Source organism: Otolemur garnettii, unplaced genomic scaffold, assembly GCF_000181295.1.
Source record: "Otolemur garnettii isolate 467f Iridium unplaced genomic scaffold, OtoGar3 scaffold00007, whole genome shotgun sequence".
NCBI lineage: Eukaryota > Metazoa > Chordata > Mammalia > Primates > Galagidae > Otolemur > Otolemur garnettii.
Genome location: NW_003852402.1, coordinates 15,391,816 through 15,413,617, shown reverse-complemented (window position 1 = coordinate 15,413,617; position 21,802 = coordinate 15,391,816). Strand labels below are relative to the sequence as shown.

The window sequence follows — 21,802 nt, the reverse complement described above, 5'->3', positions numbered from 1 at the left end:
GGAACAAGGAATCCCTTACATAAGGTGATCAGAGCTAGTCTCTATGCAAGTTGAAATGTTTGATAGAGTCATGTGAATACCTGGTGGACGATTTCAGGCAATGGAAACTGTAAGTGCAAAGGCTCTGGGGCAGCTGCATTTGAGAAGAAAGGTCAGTGTTGCTGGAGTAGAGTGAGTGACAGGAGGAGAGAATAGGAAATGAGTGTGAGGTGGGTGGGTTCTATTTGGCCATATGGCCATGATACAAAACCTTTAGCAATACAGACTCTGAATATGATGAGAAAACATGGGGTAGTTGAGAGCAGGAGAATGCCCTGTTCTAAGTTACATTTTAGAGTTGAGAGCAGGAGAATGCCCTGTTGTGAGTTACATTTTAGACGGATTCACCCTGACTTATTACATTGAGAAATAGACTGTTGAAGGTTAAGAGTAGGACCAGGGAGACCAATTAGAAGATTATCTGTGGTAGCCCAGGCAGGAAAGGATGGTGGCCTACTAGGATGGCAGCCATAAAGCAGAGATCATCCTACATATACTGTTTAAATGCTTATTTCTTTATAAAACATTAATCTTTTAACATAGCTATGGTACTTTTATATTTTCTGACCTGGCCTTTTCATTCACTACAGACTGACAAATCATTTTCACCCACTCAGTAACAAGCCTCTTTATGTTGTTAGCCCAATTTTAGTTGCTTAATCCAAAACACCGACCTTTCTTTCAGTGAGCCCTTAGAAGCATACATCTATTTCGGCCCTGTATACTATCAGAAACTGAAACACATGGTGCTGGATAAAATGCACGCCCGGGCCCGGGGCCCACGAGCTGTCCTTACCAGGTAAGAGAAGAATTTATAATGCAGTCAGTCTACCTTTACTTCAGCTAGAGTAAAATTCAGACTCAATAAAGTTTCTGTTTTCTAGAGATGTCAAAATTTTGAGTATTAGGTGTTAAGAAAAATTCTACGTGTGCAATTAATATAAAAATTTAGCAGCCAATTAAAAATTATTTCATAGGCACAAGAACAGACCTACCATAGGTCTTATCAGTGAACTATTGTGTAAATGTTTACAAATATGATTCTATTCAGAAAGGTTCACATATATAAGAACGTACATACATGTATACACATACCAGTATATCTACATGCACTCATTTGAACACACATGCATACATTATTAGCCCAAACTATAGTTGTACTTTTAAAAAAACTAATGTTACTGAAACAAAACACCTGTACTTGCATGCTTATTTGGATAAGCTTCAGTGGGGTAGGGTCCAATCAGCAGTGTATCCTTAATTCCAAGCACAATGTCTGTGTGTTGATGAATGAATGACTATGTTTGGGGAAAAATCAGAAATACTGAGTTTCACTTGTTCTTAGTACTACTTTTTCCAGCTGGAGAAGCATAGTCTACATTAGTAGTTCTCAAACAGAGGCAATTTTGCCTCCCAGAGGACATTTGGAGACATTTTCAGATGTCCCAACTTGAGGCTGGGGAGGAACTTAATGGCATCATAAACTTACATGTAGAGGCCAGGGATGCTGCAGGTATGCCCCCCACGACAAAGAGGTACCAGCTCAGTATGTCAGTAGTGAGCAACCCTGGGCTAAGGGAGGAAACCCAGGCCTTGGAGTCAGATAGGCACAGATGTGAGCTCGTCTCTACCTTTTAGCACTATCACGAGCCTTGGATAGACCACTTAGTATCTCTCAGCTTCAGTTTCTCATATATAAAGTGGAGATGGCAATACCCACTTCACAGGGTGCAGGTGACCGTCAGGTATTTGAAAATAGAATGCATAGAGTGGTGATCTGTTGGATTTGCTCAGTAACTATCCACTTCCCTCCCTGCTTTCACCGAGCACCACTTGGATATAACAACACAGGGAGCAGAGAATGAAGCAGCTAGTGTTTAGGGTTTTGTTTATTTGTTTGTTTTTAATCAAGAGAGAAATCTAGATGACTCCATCCCTTGATAATTGAAAACTGAGCATTTGGACAGCACATGTGGTTCAGTGGGTAGGGTACCAGCCCCATATACTGAGGGTGGCTGGTTCAAACCTGGCCCTGGCCAAACTGCAAAAAAAAATAGCTGGGCAGTGTGGTGGGCATTGGTAGTTCCAGCTACTTGGGAGGCTGAGGCAAGGGAATCACCTAAGCCCAGGAGTTGGAGGTTGCTGAGCTATGTATGCCATGGCACTCCACCGTGGGTGATAAAGTGAAACTCTGTCTCTACAAAAAAAAAAAAAGAAAGAAAGAAAGAAAAAGAAAACTGTGCATTTGCTCACATGTCTGGTGAAATGATACACATATGTGGGCTTCAGATTACAGCAGAGGGAAGAGAAGTTGAGGGGTTTTTTTGTTTTGGTGGGCGGGGGTTGCTATTTTTTGCCAAGGCTGGGTTTAAACCCTCCACCTCCAGTATATGGGGTTGGTGCCCTACTCCTTTGAGCCACAAGCACCACCCAAGAAGTTGAGATGTTTGCCACAATAATCACCTCAGCAATGAGACCTTATTTGGGTTAGATGTGTTTCTGTCCTAAATCCTATTTCCTCCTAAACTGCTGTGTCAGTTACAACATCCAGAAACTCTGTATTTCAGAGTAACATAAATGTCAAAATTGTTGCCTGTATTTCACTTTGTTGTGTAAAAGAAGTTATTACTTTGGTATTACTTTTGTGTCTTCCATATGAAGACTGCCTAGAGAGCATTTTGTAGTCATCTTAGCTGGTTTAAGTCTGAGCACTGGATTCTGCATGCATATTGTCTGACTGCCTTCACCTTGCTCAGGGAGCTCCAGTGGAGGGAGCACCTGCCCATGGGTTCTGCCAGCAGATAAAAACATAGATATTTGTCCTCACTCATGAAATTTCCATTATAATGTCTTCATTTAAACATATAATATTTACAAGTCTTTCATGTTTAGATTTTCTTCCAGCAAGTAATCTCCAACTTACTTGATCTCCTATTGCAATTTTCATCCACAGTGTTTAAAAAATATTAAAATTTCAGAATGTGTTGGCATATACCATGTTCACCTTCTTAATTCTTTAAGAAACTGGCAAGAAAAATAAAGATTAAAAGATGCTATGGAATAAACTAAACAAGGGATTTATGGCTTAGCCCTGCTAAAAGGGGACCTCTAGGATATAGCACTCCAAAATAAGCCAGACTTGCTTTTTTTTCTGTCAAAATAATTTATAGACAGTGTGCTCAGAGGGGCAACCTAGGTTGCATTGCCTAAGTTGTCATAATTCTCTAATTTTACCTACATCTCTGGGTCCTGAATTATTACTGATTTAAAGTATTCTCAAGCCCAGCATATACATAAACCATAGGGAATCCATTCCAAGGGGTTAACAGATCCTGGAGCCCTGGCAGTAACTATGGAGACACCCAGATTTGTTCAGTCTGTTCAGGTTAGTTTTTCTACTTTTAAATAACAGAGTAATTGACATGTCTGAAAATATTCAAAGACATTGTTTCCTGATTTTGAACTCTACTATTCTAATAATAATGATAGTGATGGTAACAGTAATATTAGTACTTGTGTTTGTATTTATATACCTTAGTATTAATACTACATGTTATTACATCTTATAGTATTATATAGTTATATATTATTTTCATTTAACAATAACCACCAGTGTTACATCCTTTCTCACTTGAAGCTCTGTGGCATAGGTATGCTTATGTGCCTTGACAAATGAGGCTAAGCAGCATGTTCATGATCACTATCTAGTAAGAGATTTGGATCCAGGTAAGCCCTGCTCCCAAGCCTCGTGCTCTTTGCAAGTATGTGATACCATCTTTTTGTTTAATGTAATAAAACCCATTTGTCTAATAAATTTTTTTAAAGGCAACCAACTGAAGGCCGATCTCGTGATGGTGGCCTGCGTCTTGGAGAAATGGAACGTGACTGTTTAATTGGTTATGGAGCCAGTATGCTTTTGCTAGAGAGACTAATGATTTCAAGTGATGCCTTTGAGGTTGATGTCTGTGGGCAGTGTGGACTTTTGGGGTATTCTGGCTGGTAAGTGTATACCATATGTCTCTCATATCACACCCCTTTCCTCTTTAATGACAGCTCAAGAATTGACCCTGAATCATACCCACATATTTTCCATTATCTGTGATCACTAACATGCCTCCCCATGCATTCATTTCTATACTTGGGGATTCTGCATGTACATGTTAACATTTGTCTGCATAATGATCTGCCTTCTACACTACTAAAGTTTAGGCTCCAAAACAATACAAACTTTATCTTGTTATTTCTCTTACCTTTTATGGCACTAAATGCCTATTAAATAATCCTAGCAGAAGCATTGTGGGATGTTAGAATCACAGCATGTTAAAGAAACTCTTTAGAGAAGATAGTATCATATGTGATTTGTAACTTCAAACCTAAAGAGCCAGAGATGCTTCCCCAGGTCTTACAGCAAATTGGTGACTACACTAGGACCAAGCTCTGTGTCCTGGCCCCATCCTTTCTCTGCCATGGCAAGCGGTTTCACACTTGGCCTGTAAAGTCCATGAGGGCATGGAATGTCTCAATTTTTTATTCAACAACCATTTCATGAGTAGCTACTAATTGCCAGACACTGTTCTGGGCCCCAGAAGTACAGCAGAGAACAAGACAGGTGATAGCTGCTCAAAGAGTGCTAATTTTCTAGTTCATTCTGATCATATCTATTGTGTTTACTCCACTTCTCTAGCCCAAGTCCTAGTAGATGCTTCATAAAAAATACTTGCTAAATGATACCCTGCATTTGAAGGATCACCAATAAGTAAATTATATAATCCATAAAGTTTATAATTTTTATGTAGAGTTAGGTACACAAAGTCCAGCTTAAAAGATGTGATATATTTTTTGTTTTCATTTGTGTAGTCACAGCACTTTTCCTATTGGTAATGATTCCACTCTACCACCAAAGAACAAAAAGCTCTATTTAGGGTTGGTCATGATCCCATGTCCTAAAATACTCCTGTGGGCAAAAAACCCGATAGTTCCCCAGTCTATACTCACTTTTCTGTCAGAGGCAAGATCTAAGGTAGGTGCTGCTGGGATGAGGAACAGCTCCCCATCACCCTTCACCTACCTTCCCCAGAGTGACTTTTTCCTAGGGAGAAGCCATCCCCAGAAGGTTATAGTTAGGCCCAAATGAGCATTTGTTGCTGAGGTTTGAGGAATATGTGGGCCACCTGTTCCCAACTGTGAGCCCCCCCCAGAAGCTTCCTTCCAGACAGAGTACCAACTTCTTGCTATCCTGAGCTGCTAGTTTCTTAGTTGTATAAAACCAGTCAAGAGTCAGAACAAGTGGGCTTCTTAGAACAGGGTATATATCTTGCTAGTTAAATGACAACACCTTTTTTTTTTTTTTTTGAGACAGAGTCTCACTATGTCACCCTTAGTAGAGTGCCGTGGTGTCACAGTTCACAGCAACCTCAAACTCTTAGGCTTAAGTGATTCTCTTGCCTCAGCCTACCAGGTAGCTTGGACTACAGGCACCTGCCACAATGCCTGGCTATTTTTGTTGTTGTAATTGGCAGGCCCGGGTTGGTTGTATGTGGCTGGCCCTGTAACCACTGCACTATAGGCACTGAGCCAAATGACAAAACCTTTTAACCAATTATTTTATGATTTTGATGTCGAAGAGTTGATGAGTCCTATCTGTGAATAAATCATTTCATTTTTAAAACTACCAGAAGAGGTGGCCATTTACAGTTCATTCTTTTCCATAAGGTTACAGGGATGGGATGACTTTTTTTTTTTTTTTTGAGACAGAGTCTGTCACCCTCAGTAGAGTGTCCTGGTGTCACAGCTCACAGCAACCTCCAACTCTTGGGCTTAAATGATTCTCTTGCCTCAGCCTCCCAAGTAGCTGGGACTATGTGTGTCAGCCACAACACCCAACTATTTTTTAGTTGCAGTTGTCATTGTTGTTTAGCAGGCCTGGGCTGGGCTCGAACCCACCAGCCTACTCACTGAGCTATGGGTGCCAAGTCGGGATAACATGATTCTAAGAATAAGCCTGACTCTATCTTATATCTGTAAGATGGGAGTTTACTTCTGTGTTGAGATGTCTATTCGTCTTTTGAAATGCATATTGAGCTTGCTTTTTATAATCTGGGCTGTGTGACCAAAGGAAAAAAAAAGAAAGAAGGAAAAGAAATAGTGCAATAGAAACATACCTGGAACCTAGTTATGCTGTTTAAGCAAGTTACAACTATTTAAGCAATTACACTGCTTAAATCTTCAAATTTGGCACAAGGATTTTTAAGTAATTTACCTTGAAAGGATGGTACAGAAGAGTCATTGCATTAAAAATAGAGATCATGAAACTGCAAAAAGAGTTTCCTTTTCTTCTCCCTGCATTCCTCCTTCCTTCTCCCACTTCCAAAGAAAAAGTAGTAAACCAGATTCACTTGTACACTTTGAAAACCTTTCCTTCTCCTCTCCTGGACGTGCAGGAAAACTAATGTGAGCTGTGATTTATCTCCCAATGTTACTCTGTTAAATGTTTGTCTTCTTTCCTGCTTCATTTCTGTCTCAGTTAGAGATCGTCTGATGGCAATGCCTGTTTTGAAATCCATGTGTTCAGTTTGTATTGTGTTTGAAATCCTTTGAAAGGACTAAATCAGGTTATACGGTTTGAGGATCTTTACTGTAATTAAACAGACCTTAATATACTGAATGTCTGATTTTGAGTGGCCTACTTATACCCTTGTTGCCAACAGAAAAAAATCCTAATCCATTCTGGTAGTCTAGCTGCCTCCTCGTGTGCTGCTTCTGGCCAAGGAACATAATGATGCTGTCATTTTTCCCATCATTACCTGATCATGTGTGCTGTGTTGTGTGGGAGGGAGTATGGGCGCTTGTTGGAGGAAGTCGCTCTTTAATGAGTCGCACAATGGAGGCTGGGTAATTAGAGCGGTTCAGAACCTTGAAGCTGGCCTTTTGTCAGTGATTTGCACATTAGTAAGGCATTGCTATGGGGATGTTTACAGCAAGACTGTTGTTCTGCAGAAGACACCAAGGGCATAAGTCACAAAAGAGAGGTCCATAAGGAAAGCTGCAGGGAAAAGAAAATCCTTATTAAGATAATGAACTCATAGAGGATGTTTTACTGGACAATCACTTCTCTTGTGAAGCCACAGCTAAAAAAAAAGCCACTACCTTTTGCTTTGTCCTAAAAAATGAGTTTGTTTATTTTATTCAGGTCAAGTTTTTACCTTTGGAAATTGTTCAGACAAAGGATCAGGTAATACAAACACACACATACAGTTGAAACATTGTAAATGATGGAAAATATTCAATAATACAGAAGACTGGCCTGGCACTGTGGTTCACCCCTATAATCCTAGCACTCTGGGAGGTCGAGGCGGAAAGAGCTCTTGAGCTTAGGAGCTCAAGACCAGCCTGAGCAAGAGTGAGACGCTGCCTCTACTAAAAATAGAAAAAGTAGCAGGGTGTCATGGTAGGCACCTGGCGTCCCACCTACTCAGGAGCCTGAACCAGGAGAATTGCTTAATCCCAGGAGTTTGAGGTTACTGTAAGCTGACCTGAGGCCACAGCACTCTGGCCCAGGCAACAGAGTGAGACTCTGTGTCAAAAGAAAAAAAAGAATAATAATAGAGAAGACTAATGGGTTTCTGGATTATGAATCAGCATATATGGAAATTTTAAATAGATTAGCTTGGGTTGTAGTCATAGAGTAATTTACTAGACAGGAGAACCAGCAAGATAATTACCCCAGTTAAATCCATTTCCCTAATTTGATTCAAGTATGCACATGAATGCTGAATAAATTAGATAAACTCAGGCACATTAAAAACATAATTCTTGGCTTGGCGCCTGTGGCACCAAGCCTAAGGTGCCAGCCACATACACCTGAGCTGGCAGGTTCAAATCTAGCCTGGGCCCGCCAAACAACAATTATAGTTGCAACAAAAAAATAGCCGGGCATTGTGGCGGGCGCCTATAGTCCCAGCTACTTGGGAGGCAGAGGCAGGAGGATCACTTGGGCCCAGGAGTTGGAGGTTGCTGTGAGCTGTGATGCCATGGCACCCTACCCAGGGCGAGAGCTTGAGGCTCTGTCTCCAAAAACAAAAAAAAAAACATAATTCTTAAATTCTAATGAATTAAAGATGTCTTCAGATAATCTTTTAGGAAGAAGTAACTCACCATGTTTATATTATTACTGTGAGTAGATCAAGTACTCCACAGGTTTAAGCACCCAGAGTTCCCTGGTGTCTGTGATGGTCTTTCTCTCATTCTCTTCTTCTCAAGAAAGTCTCTATTTACATGGTTATTCACCACCACTTTCGAATTCTTACCTACTGTGCTTACTTTTATTTTCTAAAGTAATAAAAACTTAATTTTGCTGATTACAGTAGTGATCCCTGCTCATTGTAAAGTTACAAAAAATATAAAGAAAAAGTGACAGTCACGTGACTCTCCTTTAAGACATTTCCAATTGCCAGTAGTTCTTAAAATTTTTTTTCTTCTTTGTTCACAACCCTTTCATGACTCTGATAATAGCAGAAAAATACAAATATACACAAAAAATTATTTTAATTTTACATATGATTTTGGGCATTCTGTACACTTGCTGATACCCATCACAGGGCCCCCTTTGGACCATTTCTGTGCTGTTCAGCAAACTGCCTTTCTTACTCCGCAGCGTGGCCTAGACACCTTACATTTTAATAAATACAAATGTACATGATCACGTGTGACAGCTGCATAACATCCTTCTTTATAAATGTTCTACAGTCATGGAAACACTTGCCTAGTGGGCATCCACACAGTCTCTTGCTTTATGCTTTTTGTCAATAATATGGCTTCAGCCATTCTTGTGCACACATCTTTGCCACTTTTGTGATTACTTAAAGAATGTGCACATTTACATTTTGTATATATACTGTCTTACTACCCTCCAGAATGGCTAGTCATTTGTTCACCAAGGAATCTCCCTCTAGCTCCTGGTCAGCACCAGATCTTCTAAGCCTCAGTTGCTATTCTTTCACTCATTTCCCCCCATTAACTTGGAGAACCTAGTTTTCTACCTGTTAGTGTTTTAGCTGCCTAGACCCCTAAGAAATAGTGTCAGGTCCTATTTTGGTCCTAAACCTGAAAGAATAATTCACTTTTTCCCCAGGGACTCTTCTTCAGTTGTAGCCATTTATTAAGTTCAGTTCACTGCGTCTTCCTGAAAAAAGAAAATCCTAGTTGAAATAAGACCCGTATTGGTTAAGCACAGGAGCTGTTGTAAGGACTAAGTGGGAATATATGCTCGTGCACACATGCACACACACACACATACTCCTTAGTTTTGCACAAAGGACTGCATGAACTAAATACAATAGCTTCAGATACCAATAGAAATAACCAAGCCTGAAGAGCACTGGAAAAATTAGCATTTGATTGGATATCACCCTTCTATTCAAAAATCTTGTCTTTTTCATGAGATTTTAAATATCTTAATGACAGAAACTAAATTATAATTGTTGTGCATCTTGTCCAGAATCATATCAAATACATAAAGATCTACTGAATCAGTTTAAAACTCTTGAAACAATGAAAAATATCTAAATTCAAGTAAATTCAAGTAAATTGGATTTCTAGGGCCCCTTCAAAACAAATATATGGGTATATGTTTTTCATTTTAAGGAGAAAGGTCTAGAAATTTGTTAGCAGCTGATTCAAGTTGCATGCTATTAACACTAAAGGGAGTAGTATTTGTTTTATTATTTTCTTTTGCTTCCTTGGACGTTTCTTTTTATTTGGGGGGCACATATGTACAAATTGGGCAGTGTGAAAATTTAGGAATAGGAAAATAATTTTATGGAATGACAATAGAATTTTGTAGACACAGTTCTCACTTCTTGTGTACAGACCTTTGTTTCCAAGCTGCTATTCCTCTAACACATGCCAACTTGGATTTCAGGTGCCATTACTGCAAGTCATCGTGCCACGTTTCTTCCCTCCGCATTCCCTATGCCTGCAAGCTGCTCTTCCAGGAACTGCAGTCAATGAATATTATCCCCAGGTTAAAACTGTCTAAGTATAATGAATGAGGGTTGAACAGATGATTATTTAAGAGAACAAGTAATATGTTACATGCAGTGGAAAGCAGAAGGGATTGAGGACTACTATTCCTGTGAATAATCCTTTGAGTGTTCTCTTTCTAAAGCAACAACAAAATTGAGGACTGAGTAAACAACCTGGATCTGTGAGCCTCAAGCCATGGGAGGGATGCCAACAACATGAACTGTAATGCAGTTTGATTCACAGATGGATAAGGACCTAAAGGATAAACTTTTATTTATGTCAGTAGCTTGAAATGTACTCATTGGAAGAACCTACTCCTTAAAGAGAATGTTTGGGGTTAACTTTCCTGTGATAACCTTCTGGCTAACGATTTTCAAGATTCTTCTGAAATTTGGAGGATGTAAAGAATTCATTTAATTTGGTCAGCTTGGCTTTTGTTGAGGTAGCTGGTTTTGAGTGGTACGTGGAGGAAAGAAGGACCCCAGGAAGCTGAGAAGGTGGCTGACAAAGTGATAGCTGTCTTGACTGGTACTGTGGAAGATGAATTTTTCCAACGATTAAATCTTGCCTTTTCACACCCAAATTTTATAATTTTAATCTTGTGAAATATAATAAATGTGTTCCTACCCTGTCACCTTTTCTCATAGACTCAGTTGCTGGGCTACTTTAAATCTCCATGATCATACCATGCAAAAATATTTATTAAATATCTGAATATAATTCCAGGGATACTTCATCATTGCCTGTCCCTTCCATTCCTGTCAGGATGTTAGCTTTCCATTTTCTTTTAACCTGACAGCCTTCCTTACTCATTTGTAATTTGTTCTCAACTGCTTTGCCTTAATATTTATATTAAGGATTATTAATAAAGTAAGAGTCAGCAAAGCTATTTTTTTTTTTTTTGAGACAATGTCTCTCTGTCACTGCAGTTATAATACAGTGGTATCATGGTGACTCGCTACAATCTCAAACTCCTGGGCTCAAGTTATCCTCCTGCCTCAGCCTCCTGAATACTTCGGACTATAGGCACCCACCACCACACCCATCCAATTTTTGTATTTTTAGTAGAGACAGTGTCTCACTCTTAGGCTGGTCTTGAACTCCTGAGCTTGAGGGATTTTCCGGCCTCAGCCCTCCAGAGTGCTAGAATTATAGATGTGAGCTACTGCACCCCACCAGAAAAGCCTTGAGTAATGTTCTAAGGCTACATTTCTAGCATGTCACACTGAAAATGATCCACAGAGTATTAGTAGGTATTACACACCAACAAGAATCAAGCTCCAGTGTCAAAAGAAGGTTGAGAAGCTGGGTGTGACCAAGTTTTCAAAGCCTTTAAGATCCCAAGCTAATGGGTATTGAGACTGTCCAAAAGAGAGATGTTCTAGGGATTCAGACTAGTCATTGACTTGAGAACTCAACCTCACTTCATGTTCTTCACAATAAACTCTAACATGTTGTAAAAGTCATAAAGTCTTCATAGTAAAAACCGAATGTAGGTCCTTCTGCAAGGGAATTAGCCTTCTCTTCAGGGGCTTAGTGGATATTCAAAAGGCTACGAAGTTTGAATGCCCAGATCTATGCCAATACAGTTGTTCTGTCTACCTTGTAGTGCTCAAAATTGATACTGCATAAAGATCAAATATATAATCATGCTGTACTTTGGAGCTGTTTAAGGAGTTTCTAGGATATCTTGATTACCCCCACATTACATGGCAATTCCCCTTACCAGCTGCATCAGAGATGAAGTTGCTTGCAAATATGGCTCACCATTTCAGTGAAGATGCAGGGGGCCAGTCTGGGAAGATACAGGCAGCGTGCTTGCTGAGCACTGGCACAAGGGACTCCATCATTTAGGATAAGGCACTGTGTGAGGATAAAAAGGGAGTAAGACATGGTCTCTGCCGGATGGAGCACAGGATCCAGTGAGGAGGCTGAGTCATGCCATCTAGTCACAGGACAGTGCTACCATCACTGCTCAGGATCAACTCCCTCATTAATGGGGAGGAAGTTCCCAGGACAAAATGATGGACCACACTCTGGAGCTCTGGAAACACTTCACAAGTGTGATTATTATCTTTACACAGCAGAAGAAACTGAGGGACTATACCACCACCAAGGAAAACAGCAGGGGCTTCGAAACCAGGCTTTCTCATTTAGCTATGTTTTGGTTTTATCCATGATTATATTTTTCAATCACCAAATGTGGCAATTTTTTTTTTAATTCAAATGCCACTAAGTGGTTGTGTGTCTTATAGATAAATACTTCTTTGGAAAACCATTCTAAGCCATTCTGATCATTGTAAGGGAAGTTACCTATTTAACCATCCAGGAAATTCTAAGTTTATAAGTTGTAGAAAGTGTGGGTTCCAAATTGAGATGTCCTTAAGGGGAAAAATTCTTCAGGTCAATATTTCAGAAATGAGCAGATACTACCTTTGAATAGGTATTGGAGAAATTTTTTTTTGAAAATGGCAGTGAAGTGTTTAGGGAAGGGGGGGCAGACAGTGTTGACAAGTTAGTCCTATTATTTTATTTTTTAAATTATTTAAAATTACTTGTTTTTTAAGACTACGAATTACATTTTCATTTCCAGCAGAGTAACTTTTTATAGGCCATCCTAGAAGCACTTTCTCCCCTCAAGACTTGCCAGGTTGGAAGTAGCACAAAAAGTCACACCAAAAGCCAGTATGAGGCTGTGGTCCTGACATGAGGTTTGGCAGAATCAAAGGGCTGAGGAGACAAAACTTTGAGCTTATAGTTGCCAAGACATGGGGACTGGAGCTGCCAAGATCTCAAATAGAAAGGAAGCACATTGAGGTGAGCTCAACTTCATTACCACTTTTCCCCCTTGACTCTGCTCACATTGTTAGAATGGAATACTACAGACTATAGCTTAAATGACAGGAATGAGCCTCATAGTTCTGGAGGCTCAAAGTCCAAGATGAAGGTATCAACAGGGTTGGTGTCCATAAGCCTCCCTGCCTGCCTGCTGGTGACTACCGTCTCACCAAGTGCACACATGGCTTTTCCTTGGTTAATACACAGCTTGGGGACCTCTTACAAGGACACCAGTCCTATCAGATTAAAGTCCTACTCTGTGACCTATTTATTTAACTTTAATTATCTCCCTATAGGCCATATCTCCAAATACCATCACACTAGGGCTGCAACATGTAAATCTGGGGAGAACACAATTCAGTGGATTATACCCCTTGAGGCATTTGCCAGTTTATAACAGCACTGAATTGTCAGCAGTATCTATATGAGCTGAACAGGCACAGTGGTTCCATTCCTAGCTATATGCCCAGCAGAAATTTGTACACATATGCTACCAGTATGTGTGTACAAAAATGTTTCTAGCAACATTCTCTGTAATAGCCTCAGGTTGTAAATAACCTTTTGCCATTAACAGTAGAATAAATTGTGGTATGTTCATAGTATGTAGAATGGAATAGTATACAGCAATGAAAATGAATTGTTGGTACATACAGCATCATAGATAATGTCACAAATATTATACTGGGCAAAAAATGTTAAGCCTAAAAGAATACTTACTGTATTGGTTCCCTGTAAGTTCAAAAGGGCAGAATTAATCTATGACATAAGAAATCATAATAGTTCCCTATGCAGAGTGTATGGTTAATGACTAAGAGGGTGCAAAGGGGGAGATTCTAGGATACAGGTAATATTTTCTTGACCTGAGTGTTGATTACACTGGATGTGGCCATTTTGTGAAAATTTATTAAGCTGTATTCACTTAGGACTTTTCACTTTTCTGAATGTGCATTATTCTTTAATAATTTATTTTTAAAAACCTACTAGGTGACTAAATGGTTAGGAATACAGCTAAACCTTATTGCAGTCCCTTCCTATAACATGTCACTCCAATTATAGCATATTTTCTTTGTTCTTTTTGTTTTCTCATCTTCAAAATAGGGATTATTATAGTAGCAATGCCTAGGGGCTATTTTAAGATTACATGAGATAATGCATCTAAAGGGCTTACCACAGTCCCTGGCACATAACAGGAGTTCACAAATGCTTACTGTTATTTTAGGTGATAATAATAATAATCTTATACACCTTACTAACAGCTCTGCCAAGACTAGCCCTGTTCTGTACAACTTCATCAGGCAAAAAGTTAGGAAAGGCAAAGCCTAAGTTTCCTTTGGAAGAGAGTTTGGAAACTAAGACCAAGTGCAAAAACTGTAGAGTTTTGCAAAAAAAAAAAAAAGCTATTTGGGAAAGCCTCCTAAAAGGTGATGGGGAGGAAGGAAGGAGGTAGAATTAGAAAACACACTGCCCTGGAACAGCCATTCACCGCTGACATCAAAGTGAGGCCTGTTGTCGGCGCGGGGGTCCCGGAATAGTTTCATGAAGCCCACAGAACCAGTTCTCAAAATGCTTCCATGTGGTGAGAGTCAAGCAAAGGACTGGAAACAAAAAGAAGGTCCTTGATTGGGTGCTACATAATGGGATAGTTTTCAGCTGCTTCAGAGGGGTTTTGGCCAACACCTTTATTTGCAGTAATGAGTCACACGAGAGTGAACACATCAGGGCAAGTGGCTGGGCCCATCCGTCTCCGCCATCTGAGTAATAGAGAAGCCAGTTTCTGTAAATAATTCCGTTGTGAAATGGATGGTCAGAAAAGGGACTGTAAAAGTAGCACCTCTTTACCATCCATATTTACTCCATATGTGTCTTGAAAACAGTTTATTTCATTTGTTGACGAAAGTTGGATTTTTACTGTGTCAGCCCACAGGGCCAAGGTTGGTGGGAAATTAATATCAAACTTTTAAAGAAGTGGTTTTAAATAGGGTGGGGGGTGAGTAGTGGCAATCTAGACTTATATTATATAGATTACCGGAACTAAGCTACCAATTTGGATTTCAGATACGGGCTCCAGAAACAATTAAGAAATTTGCCGGCAAATCAAATTTGTAGTCAGGATGTCATGGCAAAAAAATTCACAGCAACCTGAAACTCAACATTTTTACTCACAAGTCTAACATCTCACAACAGAGTCAAAAGCATTAAAGTGTTTTCCAAGTGCAGGTAATAGCTCTCAAGCCACATAAATTTTAAGTCTGACTAACTCCCGCATCTACATTAATGGAAGCAAGGAGTAGTGTGAATGAATTAAAACATGTTGGATTCAAAATTTTTCATATTGGATGCTGGGATGAAGTTTGTATTCACATTTTTAATATAACTTGAGTGGAGGTTTGGTGAATTTGCTGTACTTCAAACAGTGACTCCTGTTAGGAACACTGTATATGAGAAAGGTGGAATAATAATACCTTTTATAGTTAAGTAATGATCACAGATCTTTGGGAGGGTAGGGTAACCTGACTAAGTTGGGATGCTTCTAAGCCAGTGGTTCTCAAAACGTGGTCTGTGAACCAGCAACATCTGATGTGGAAACTCAGTAGAAACGCAGATTATCTGGCCCCTCCCCAAACCCACTCAGAAAATGTGGGAGAAACTAAACATCAGTGCTATAACTAGACTTCCAGGTGGTTCCAGTGCAAGCTAAAATTTGAGGTCCAATGTTAAGCTATAAGAACTTTAGATCCCAGCCTCTTGGAGCCACTTTTCAGGGTTTTGAGGGGTGCCAAAGTACCCCCTTTGAAAACTCGTCCCCTTACTCTTCTTTCTTGCTGGCTATGCACGGCCTCCCCTTGAGCAGTGGATGGTTACTGGCTCTCACTCCCCACAGAGCTCTGGGCCCTCTTGGGAGCACTTTCCAACCTCCCCTCCCCTGCCCTGCTTGAAGAGCCCCTGTGCAGAGAAAATTGGCATGAAAGGCCATTTTATTTAAGGTTTATATAGGAAAAGCTCTTCTCTACCAGCCTCGGTTGTGGCTTCTCATTTGTGTTCACTGGTGACTCCACCAACCCTGAGGTTTCACTTTCTCCCTCTGCAGCTTCCTTTCACTCCCTGCTGGCCCTATCTCCTGTTCCCATGAGGATCAGAAGTGCTTTCTGGATGACTGCTCAGAAAGCCACAGTTCCTGCTCCTATCCCAGCTGGGTATGTCAGTCTCTTACCCAAGGCCTCAAAGGGATGCAACAGCCTCACTTCTCCCAAAGCAAAGCACTGAAGTCAGCAGACTGAAGTCCGAGTGCTGCACAGCTTTCTTGGGTCCCACAGGAGTAGTTTGGCACTGGGATTTTTCAGGTGGCTGATCCTGCAAGAATCCAGGAGCCCCAATGTGACTTATATTAGAATTGCTTTCCTGAAAATGCATTGGCAATAATGTTATCGACAAAGGAGAGAGCCAAGAGCCTTCCACTAATAAGCTGAATCATCTGTTCAGTAGAGCATAGAATCTCCCCGTTGCCTCACCCACCCTATGCAGGCTTATGCAGGAGTAAAGATAGTACCTACCTCATGGGTTTGCTATGAATAAGTAAATGAGGTAATTCACCTAGAACAGTATCTGCCCCATACTAAACAATAAAATTTAGCTTTGCTCTCTTTATGTATGTAAACATCAAACTGGGCCAGAGGTTCTCAACCAAGGCACTATTGATATTTTGAGCTGGATAATTCTTCGTTGTGAGGGGCTGTCCCATGTATTGTGGGATATTTAGCAGTATCCCTGGTTTCTGCCTACTAGACGCCAGTAATATCCCCCTGGTCATGACAACCAAAGCTGTCTCCAGACACCTCCAAATCCCTACAGGGCAAAATTGCCCCCAGTTTAGAACCACTGAACTGGACAATGTGTATGAAAGTGGTATAAATTATAAAGTAATGGAGAACAGTTTCAAAATTATTATTACACATATTTATCCTCAGGAAGCTGATAGTCAACTGCTTCTGAATGATCGAGCAACTCTACTAACACATGAGTTAACATGAACTCAAAACCCTTGTTTTTTTTTTTTCAGGGTACTAGTTATAATTGGCATCAGATAAAACTCATGTCAATCATATGTTTATTTTTAAGTTAAATAAATTTCTTTCCTACTGTCCAATTGTACTTTTATATATTTGATTATAATGTTACAGACATAAAAATAAGATTGATTTTAGTCTCCATTTTTATTCATATTTGCCCACAGCCTGATTTTGTTCCATGTCTAGCTATTTTGGGTTTAAAGACATATGCTGATTTTCATCTTTAATCAACCCTCAGCTTTGCCCCTGCCTGCCTGCCATGTGGCAGAGATGAGCTTGGAGGGCCATCTCCCAGTCTACCCCAAAGCTGAACAGGCTGCCTTTCTCTTGAATGGCCCTGTGGGAGTAAATGGGCTCACATGTCCTAGGGAGAGCTCTCTCCTAAGCCAGCTAACATACTGCTTGCATTTTAAGATGACGACAATAGCACTGAATCCCCAGAGTGGAAATCTCAGGATCAACAATGAGTTCAAGACCTGAAATACAGAAATGTTGATCCAAAAATGAAACAAGAGGCTGTTAGTGATTTATTACCTGCTCTGCCTTCAGGGAGAGTTATTCTAATTACCTTATTCAGTGTCAGATGTTACAAAAATCTAGGAGTAAATATTTGTAGAGATTATGAGACTGTACCATCAGGCTCAGTTCTGATAGTACAGATGTTATAGGCCTTTTTGTTTAAATAAAGTCAGTCAGCAAATACACATACATGTGCTTCCATTCTGTGTCTATATCCCCTTGGCCACTCCCTACTCAGGGCCACCTATGGTGCTGACCCTGAATTTGGCCTCAGGTTCTTTAACTCCAAACTCAGACAGCCATAACCCATCAGCTGAGAGGCAGGAGCATGGGACTATCTAGAGCAGTTGTTCTCAACCTTCCTAATACCGCGGCCCTTTAATACAGTTCCCGTGGGTCGCGACCCACAGATTGAGAACCGCTGGTCTAGAGCAAGGCCTCTGTAATCAGAATGCCTGCCCTCAAATCCTGATTCCACAACCTGCTTGTAAATATTAGGTAATAATAGTACCTGTTCACTGGGCTAATTAAATCAATTTGTGTGAGTCAAATAGCAAGGGCTTAATAAATATCACCAATTAATATGATTAACCAAAGTGGCTTCCTTGTGGAACCTATTTACTACCATCCCTCTACTATAGCATCTCTTCTTTTTTTAAATGAAGTTCAGTCCAGCTATGTGATTGGTTTCCCAAATGGGGCAGCCTGCTACACTAATCAGGCTAGACTTTGACCTTTTTGGGAGTAGTAGGTTTAAATCTTTGTTCAAAAACTCCCAAATATTTGCCTTCAGTTGCAGCAGAGGTTGGGGCAAAGGGCGTGGCTAACTGAAAGTAAAGCCATCTCCACCCTCAGAAAACAGCTTATTTACCCAATACAGGGTTAGGAGTGCATGCATGAAAGAAATTCAAGACATGCGTATGGCATTGTTGTTCTTGCTATCCAACATCCCCACTGGTTACCAGATTTTATATATTCCATACATATTCGGCTGTGCACATTGAACTCAGCATAAATGTTCCCCAAGTAAGAATCTGATGACCTGCCTAAGAAAGAATTTGCGTATGAAGGAATCTTTGGCTTATGTGCAAAGGAAAAAGTCTCTCCTGGAAAAATGCAGGCCTTACACATTTAGCAGACCCTCGGTGTCCACAGAAACAGTCATTGGCAATTAGGCAACTGCCAAAAGATCAGAGGCAGGAGCCCGCACATGAAACAGAGGTGGTGCAGGAAGATCACTGCCTTCTATCTCTGAGTTATGGGCGGCTGAGGCTGCCTCCCCCTGTGCCCAATCTGCTCTGAGCTTTTCCTGCTGTGGTTGAGGCCCCAGAGACTTTTACACACCCCAGTTTCATGCAGCTTACTGATCCCTTTTCATATGAATGAAACATGCCTTTGATTTTGAATACTCAGGTCTGTTTTGTGTAACACTTAACTGATGTGCCAGAATCATTCTGTACCTTAAAGGGGGTCTTGCACTGGGTTATTAAAATCAGTCCTTCTGTGAAGAGTCACTTTGCTCACTTAAAGGATAACTGCCCTGCCTTTCTTAATGGGGCTCGACTTGTTAAACCTGGATTAGGGAAGAGAGGCACAAGTAAACCAGCTGTTGAAACCCAGCCAGAGCCTACGGATGAGTTAGGTCCAGCCACAAGAGAGGCTTCAAAGAAATATCATTTTCTGCTGATCAGTTGGTCTGGACCTCTCTGAGCCTTTCAGCCCTGCTCCTGTGTGGTAACCCTGCTTCATACCATTAATTCCAATAAGGCAGCAGAGACCCACTGGTTTACTTCATTTGTTCAAATAACAGAATGCATCATTTCTTCATCTAGTTCCTCATCACTGGAGAGATCCAAGAAGTTTAATGATTTATCTGTTCAACCAACTTTCTCTGTGTCTCTTCTAGGTAGGAGGTGCTCTGCTAGGTCCTGGGACTGCAGTGATGAGTTAGATGATGTCTTGACCCTCAGCTTGCTCAGAGCTGGAAGAGAAGACAGGAGGACAAGAGGGGGAGGCTGCTGTTCATGTATATAACTTTGGTGAGTGAAATTACATGTTCAGCATTAAAAAAGCAAAGGAAGGGTAGAATTTAAACAAGGCAGACAAGTCCACTTCCATCCCCACCCTGCCATGGTCCAGTCTAGGTTGAGTGAAATGTAATCTTCTGTTTCCTCACACTTCGCTTGAGACAAGCGTGTCTGCTATAGTGTGCGTCTCTAGAGCGGTGTTCTTCAACCTTTTTTTGTCTCACAGCACACTCAAAACTATAGTTAAACTTTAACCTCACACTTATCTTGATCAAAAAAAAAAAAAAAGAAAATTTACTCACTATGCTTTGAACTTCTTTTGAAAATAATTTAATTAATGATCTTTAAAATTTTTCATGGCACAATGGTTGAAAATCCCTGCTCTACAGTTAAGAAGATTATAGATTTTTAAAATTTCTTTTTAAAATTTTCTTTTTATACCTTATGGATGATAAATTTAAGGCACTGTTTCACTGGCAGCTCAACCAAAGACATAGCCAACTGTCCCCAATGCTGTGAGCAGTCTAAATTGTCTTCCAAGATGATTTGGACTTTATGGGATTTTCACACAAAGACAAGATTCCTCTGTTACACAGGAGGGGAGCTGGCCCATGGCTCTGCGCAGTGGGGCTTCTAAGGAGGCAGGGAAGGTTTCCTGGGGGAGGATGTTAACCAGGGGAAGGATGGTTGGGGTGGGGTTGGAGGTAAGGAGACTGTGGGTAGAGAATGTAAGGATGCAGGACTGACAGGACATTGGAGGTGAGTGAGAGAAAGGAGTCAAGGGAGTTCTGAAGTTACATCTTGGACTGCCAAGTGTGTAGTGAGCCACCCACACTGGAAGCAGCTGGCAGAAAACCAGTGGTAGGGGAGGTGATAACATGTTCTATTTGGCACACACTGAGTTGGATGACACCTGAGTCAGCAGCCCTTCTGGAGATGTGCAGGGCTGCCAAGGCAGATTTGGAAGTCATCAGTGATTGAGGCATGGGATTGAATGTTAAACACATGCCCATTCCAGAGTAAGGGAAGAGGACTGACTGTAAGGAAACTTGGAGGACACTAGTGTGGATGGGACGGGCACAGAGTGTGAGGCCTTCAAAAGGACCCAAGTCTGAGCAGCAGCAAAAAGCACAGCAGTGTCCAGACACCAAGGGAAGAGGAGGTTCAAAGTAGGAGAATGATAAAGGTGGGACAGTGTGGAGAGGTCCAGGAAGAGGAGGTCCAAGAGACACCCAGCAAATCTTACAAGGCCGTGAAGAGTCAAGGGCATAGTGGCAGCAGAGAAGCAAAAGTGGCTGTTTAATGAACTGCTGTGAAGCTCCCAGTCACCCTCCCACTCAGTGGTGCTAACAGAAGCAAAAAAAACGAGGAAACACTACTGGCCTTCGTGTGGCCTCTGGTGTGCTGGTTTTAATACCCTTTCCCAGAACTCTCCTGCATCAGCCTGCCTGAAGTTTCCATGTTAGACTCTGCCGGCAAATCACCTGAGAAGACACATTAATTAATACCTACTTAATGTCAAGACTAAAGCAATTACCTAACCTGTCTTCTCAGGCCTCTGAGGGAATGACAATCATGGCTGGGAGACATAGTGGGGGTAATGAGACAGAGGCAGAGAGAACAGACCCTCCCCCCCATAACAGAGCCCCTGAATTTATAGGGGATAGGGTGATGTGAGCACGTGACATCTTCCCCCACATTTTCCACACTTTTAAATTTTTTTGAATTTGACCAACTTGACCAATCGTGCTACAGAAGGAAACTTTAACTTATTGAGCACCTACTATAGACTGGTCCTTTACATACTTATCCCATCACCTGGCCCTGCTAGGTTGGCCTAATTTCCCCAACCCATTTATTCCCTTCTAACCTGACATGAAGGGGGAAGTGTTTTAATTCCAAGTTCTCCATATTTTCAAGAAATGCAAAATCAGTTTTGAGTTAAGAACCCTGTTATATGTAAAAATCTGTAACTGGAAATCTGTTAATCACTATGGAGGACCTAGGATGTGCATTCATAATCTCATTTTATTCACACCACAGCTCTATCAGGTAAATATTATCTCAGTTTTACCTAGCTACTAAGTGCCTGCTCCAGTGCCTCTCCTTTTCTGTGAGAAAGCTCTGAAATGCTAACATTCTGCAGGCTTCTTACCCTTAAGTATTCAAGGACCCAGACAACATGCCAGCCCATGGCCTTATCCCTACATACCTAGGCTATATGGTATAGCCATAGGCTACACACCTGCATACCCCATGACTGTACTGAATATTGTAGGCAATTGCAGG

At 40.9% G+C, this 21,802-nt stretch overlaps 1 protein-coding gene across 4 annotated transcripts in view; it reads left to right on the top strand.

Annotated features, from left to right (window-relative positions):
- POLR3B (RNA polymerase III subunit B) overlaps nt 1-19,511 on the top strand; it is a 134,827-nt gene extending 115,316 nt beyond the window's left edge. For 3 of the 4 annotated variants that reach the window (XM_003783280.3, XM_023509415.1, XM_023509413.1), the window contains exons 26-28: nt 725-838; nt 3,865-4,038; nt 9,959-10,782. In XM_003783280.3, coding sequence (XP_003783328.1) covers nt 725-838; nt 3,865-4,038; nt 9,959-10,088 — 418 coding nt within the window. In that variant the 3' untranslated portion in view covers nt 10,089-10,782. Of the gene's footprint in view, nt 1-724; nt 839-3,864; nt 4,039-9,958; nt 10,783-19,392 lie in introns of those variants that run through there. The other variant, XM_023509414.1, reaches the window with a different exon arrangement.
- Nucleotides 19,512-21,802: the final 2,291 nt, after the last annotated feature.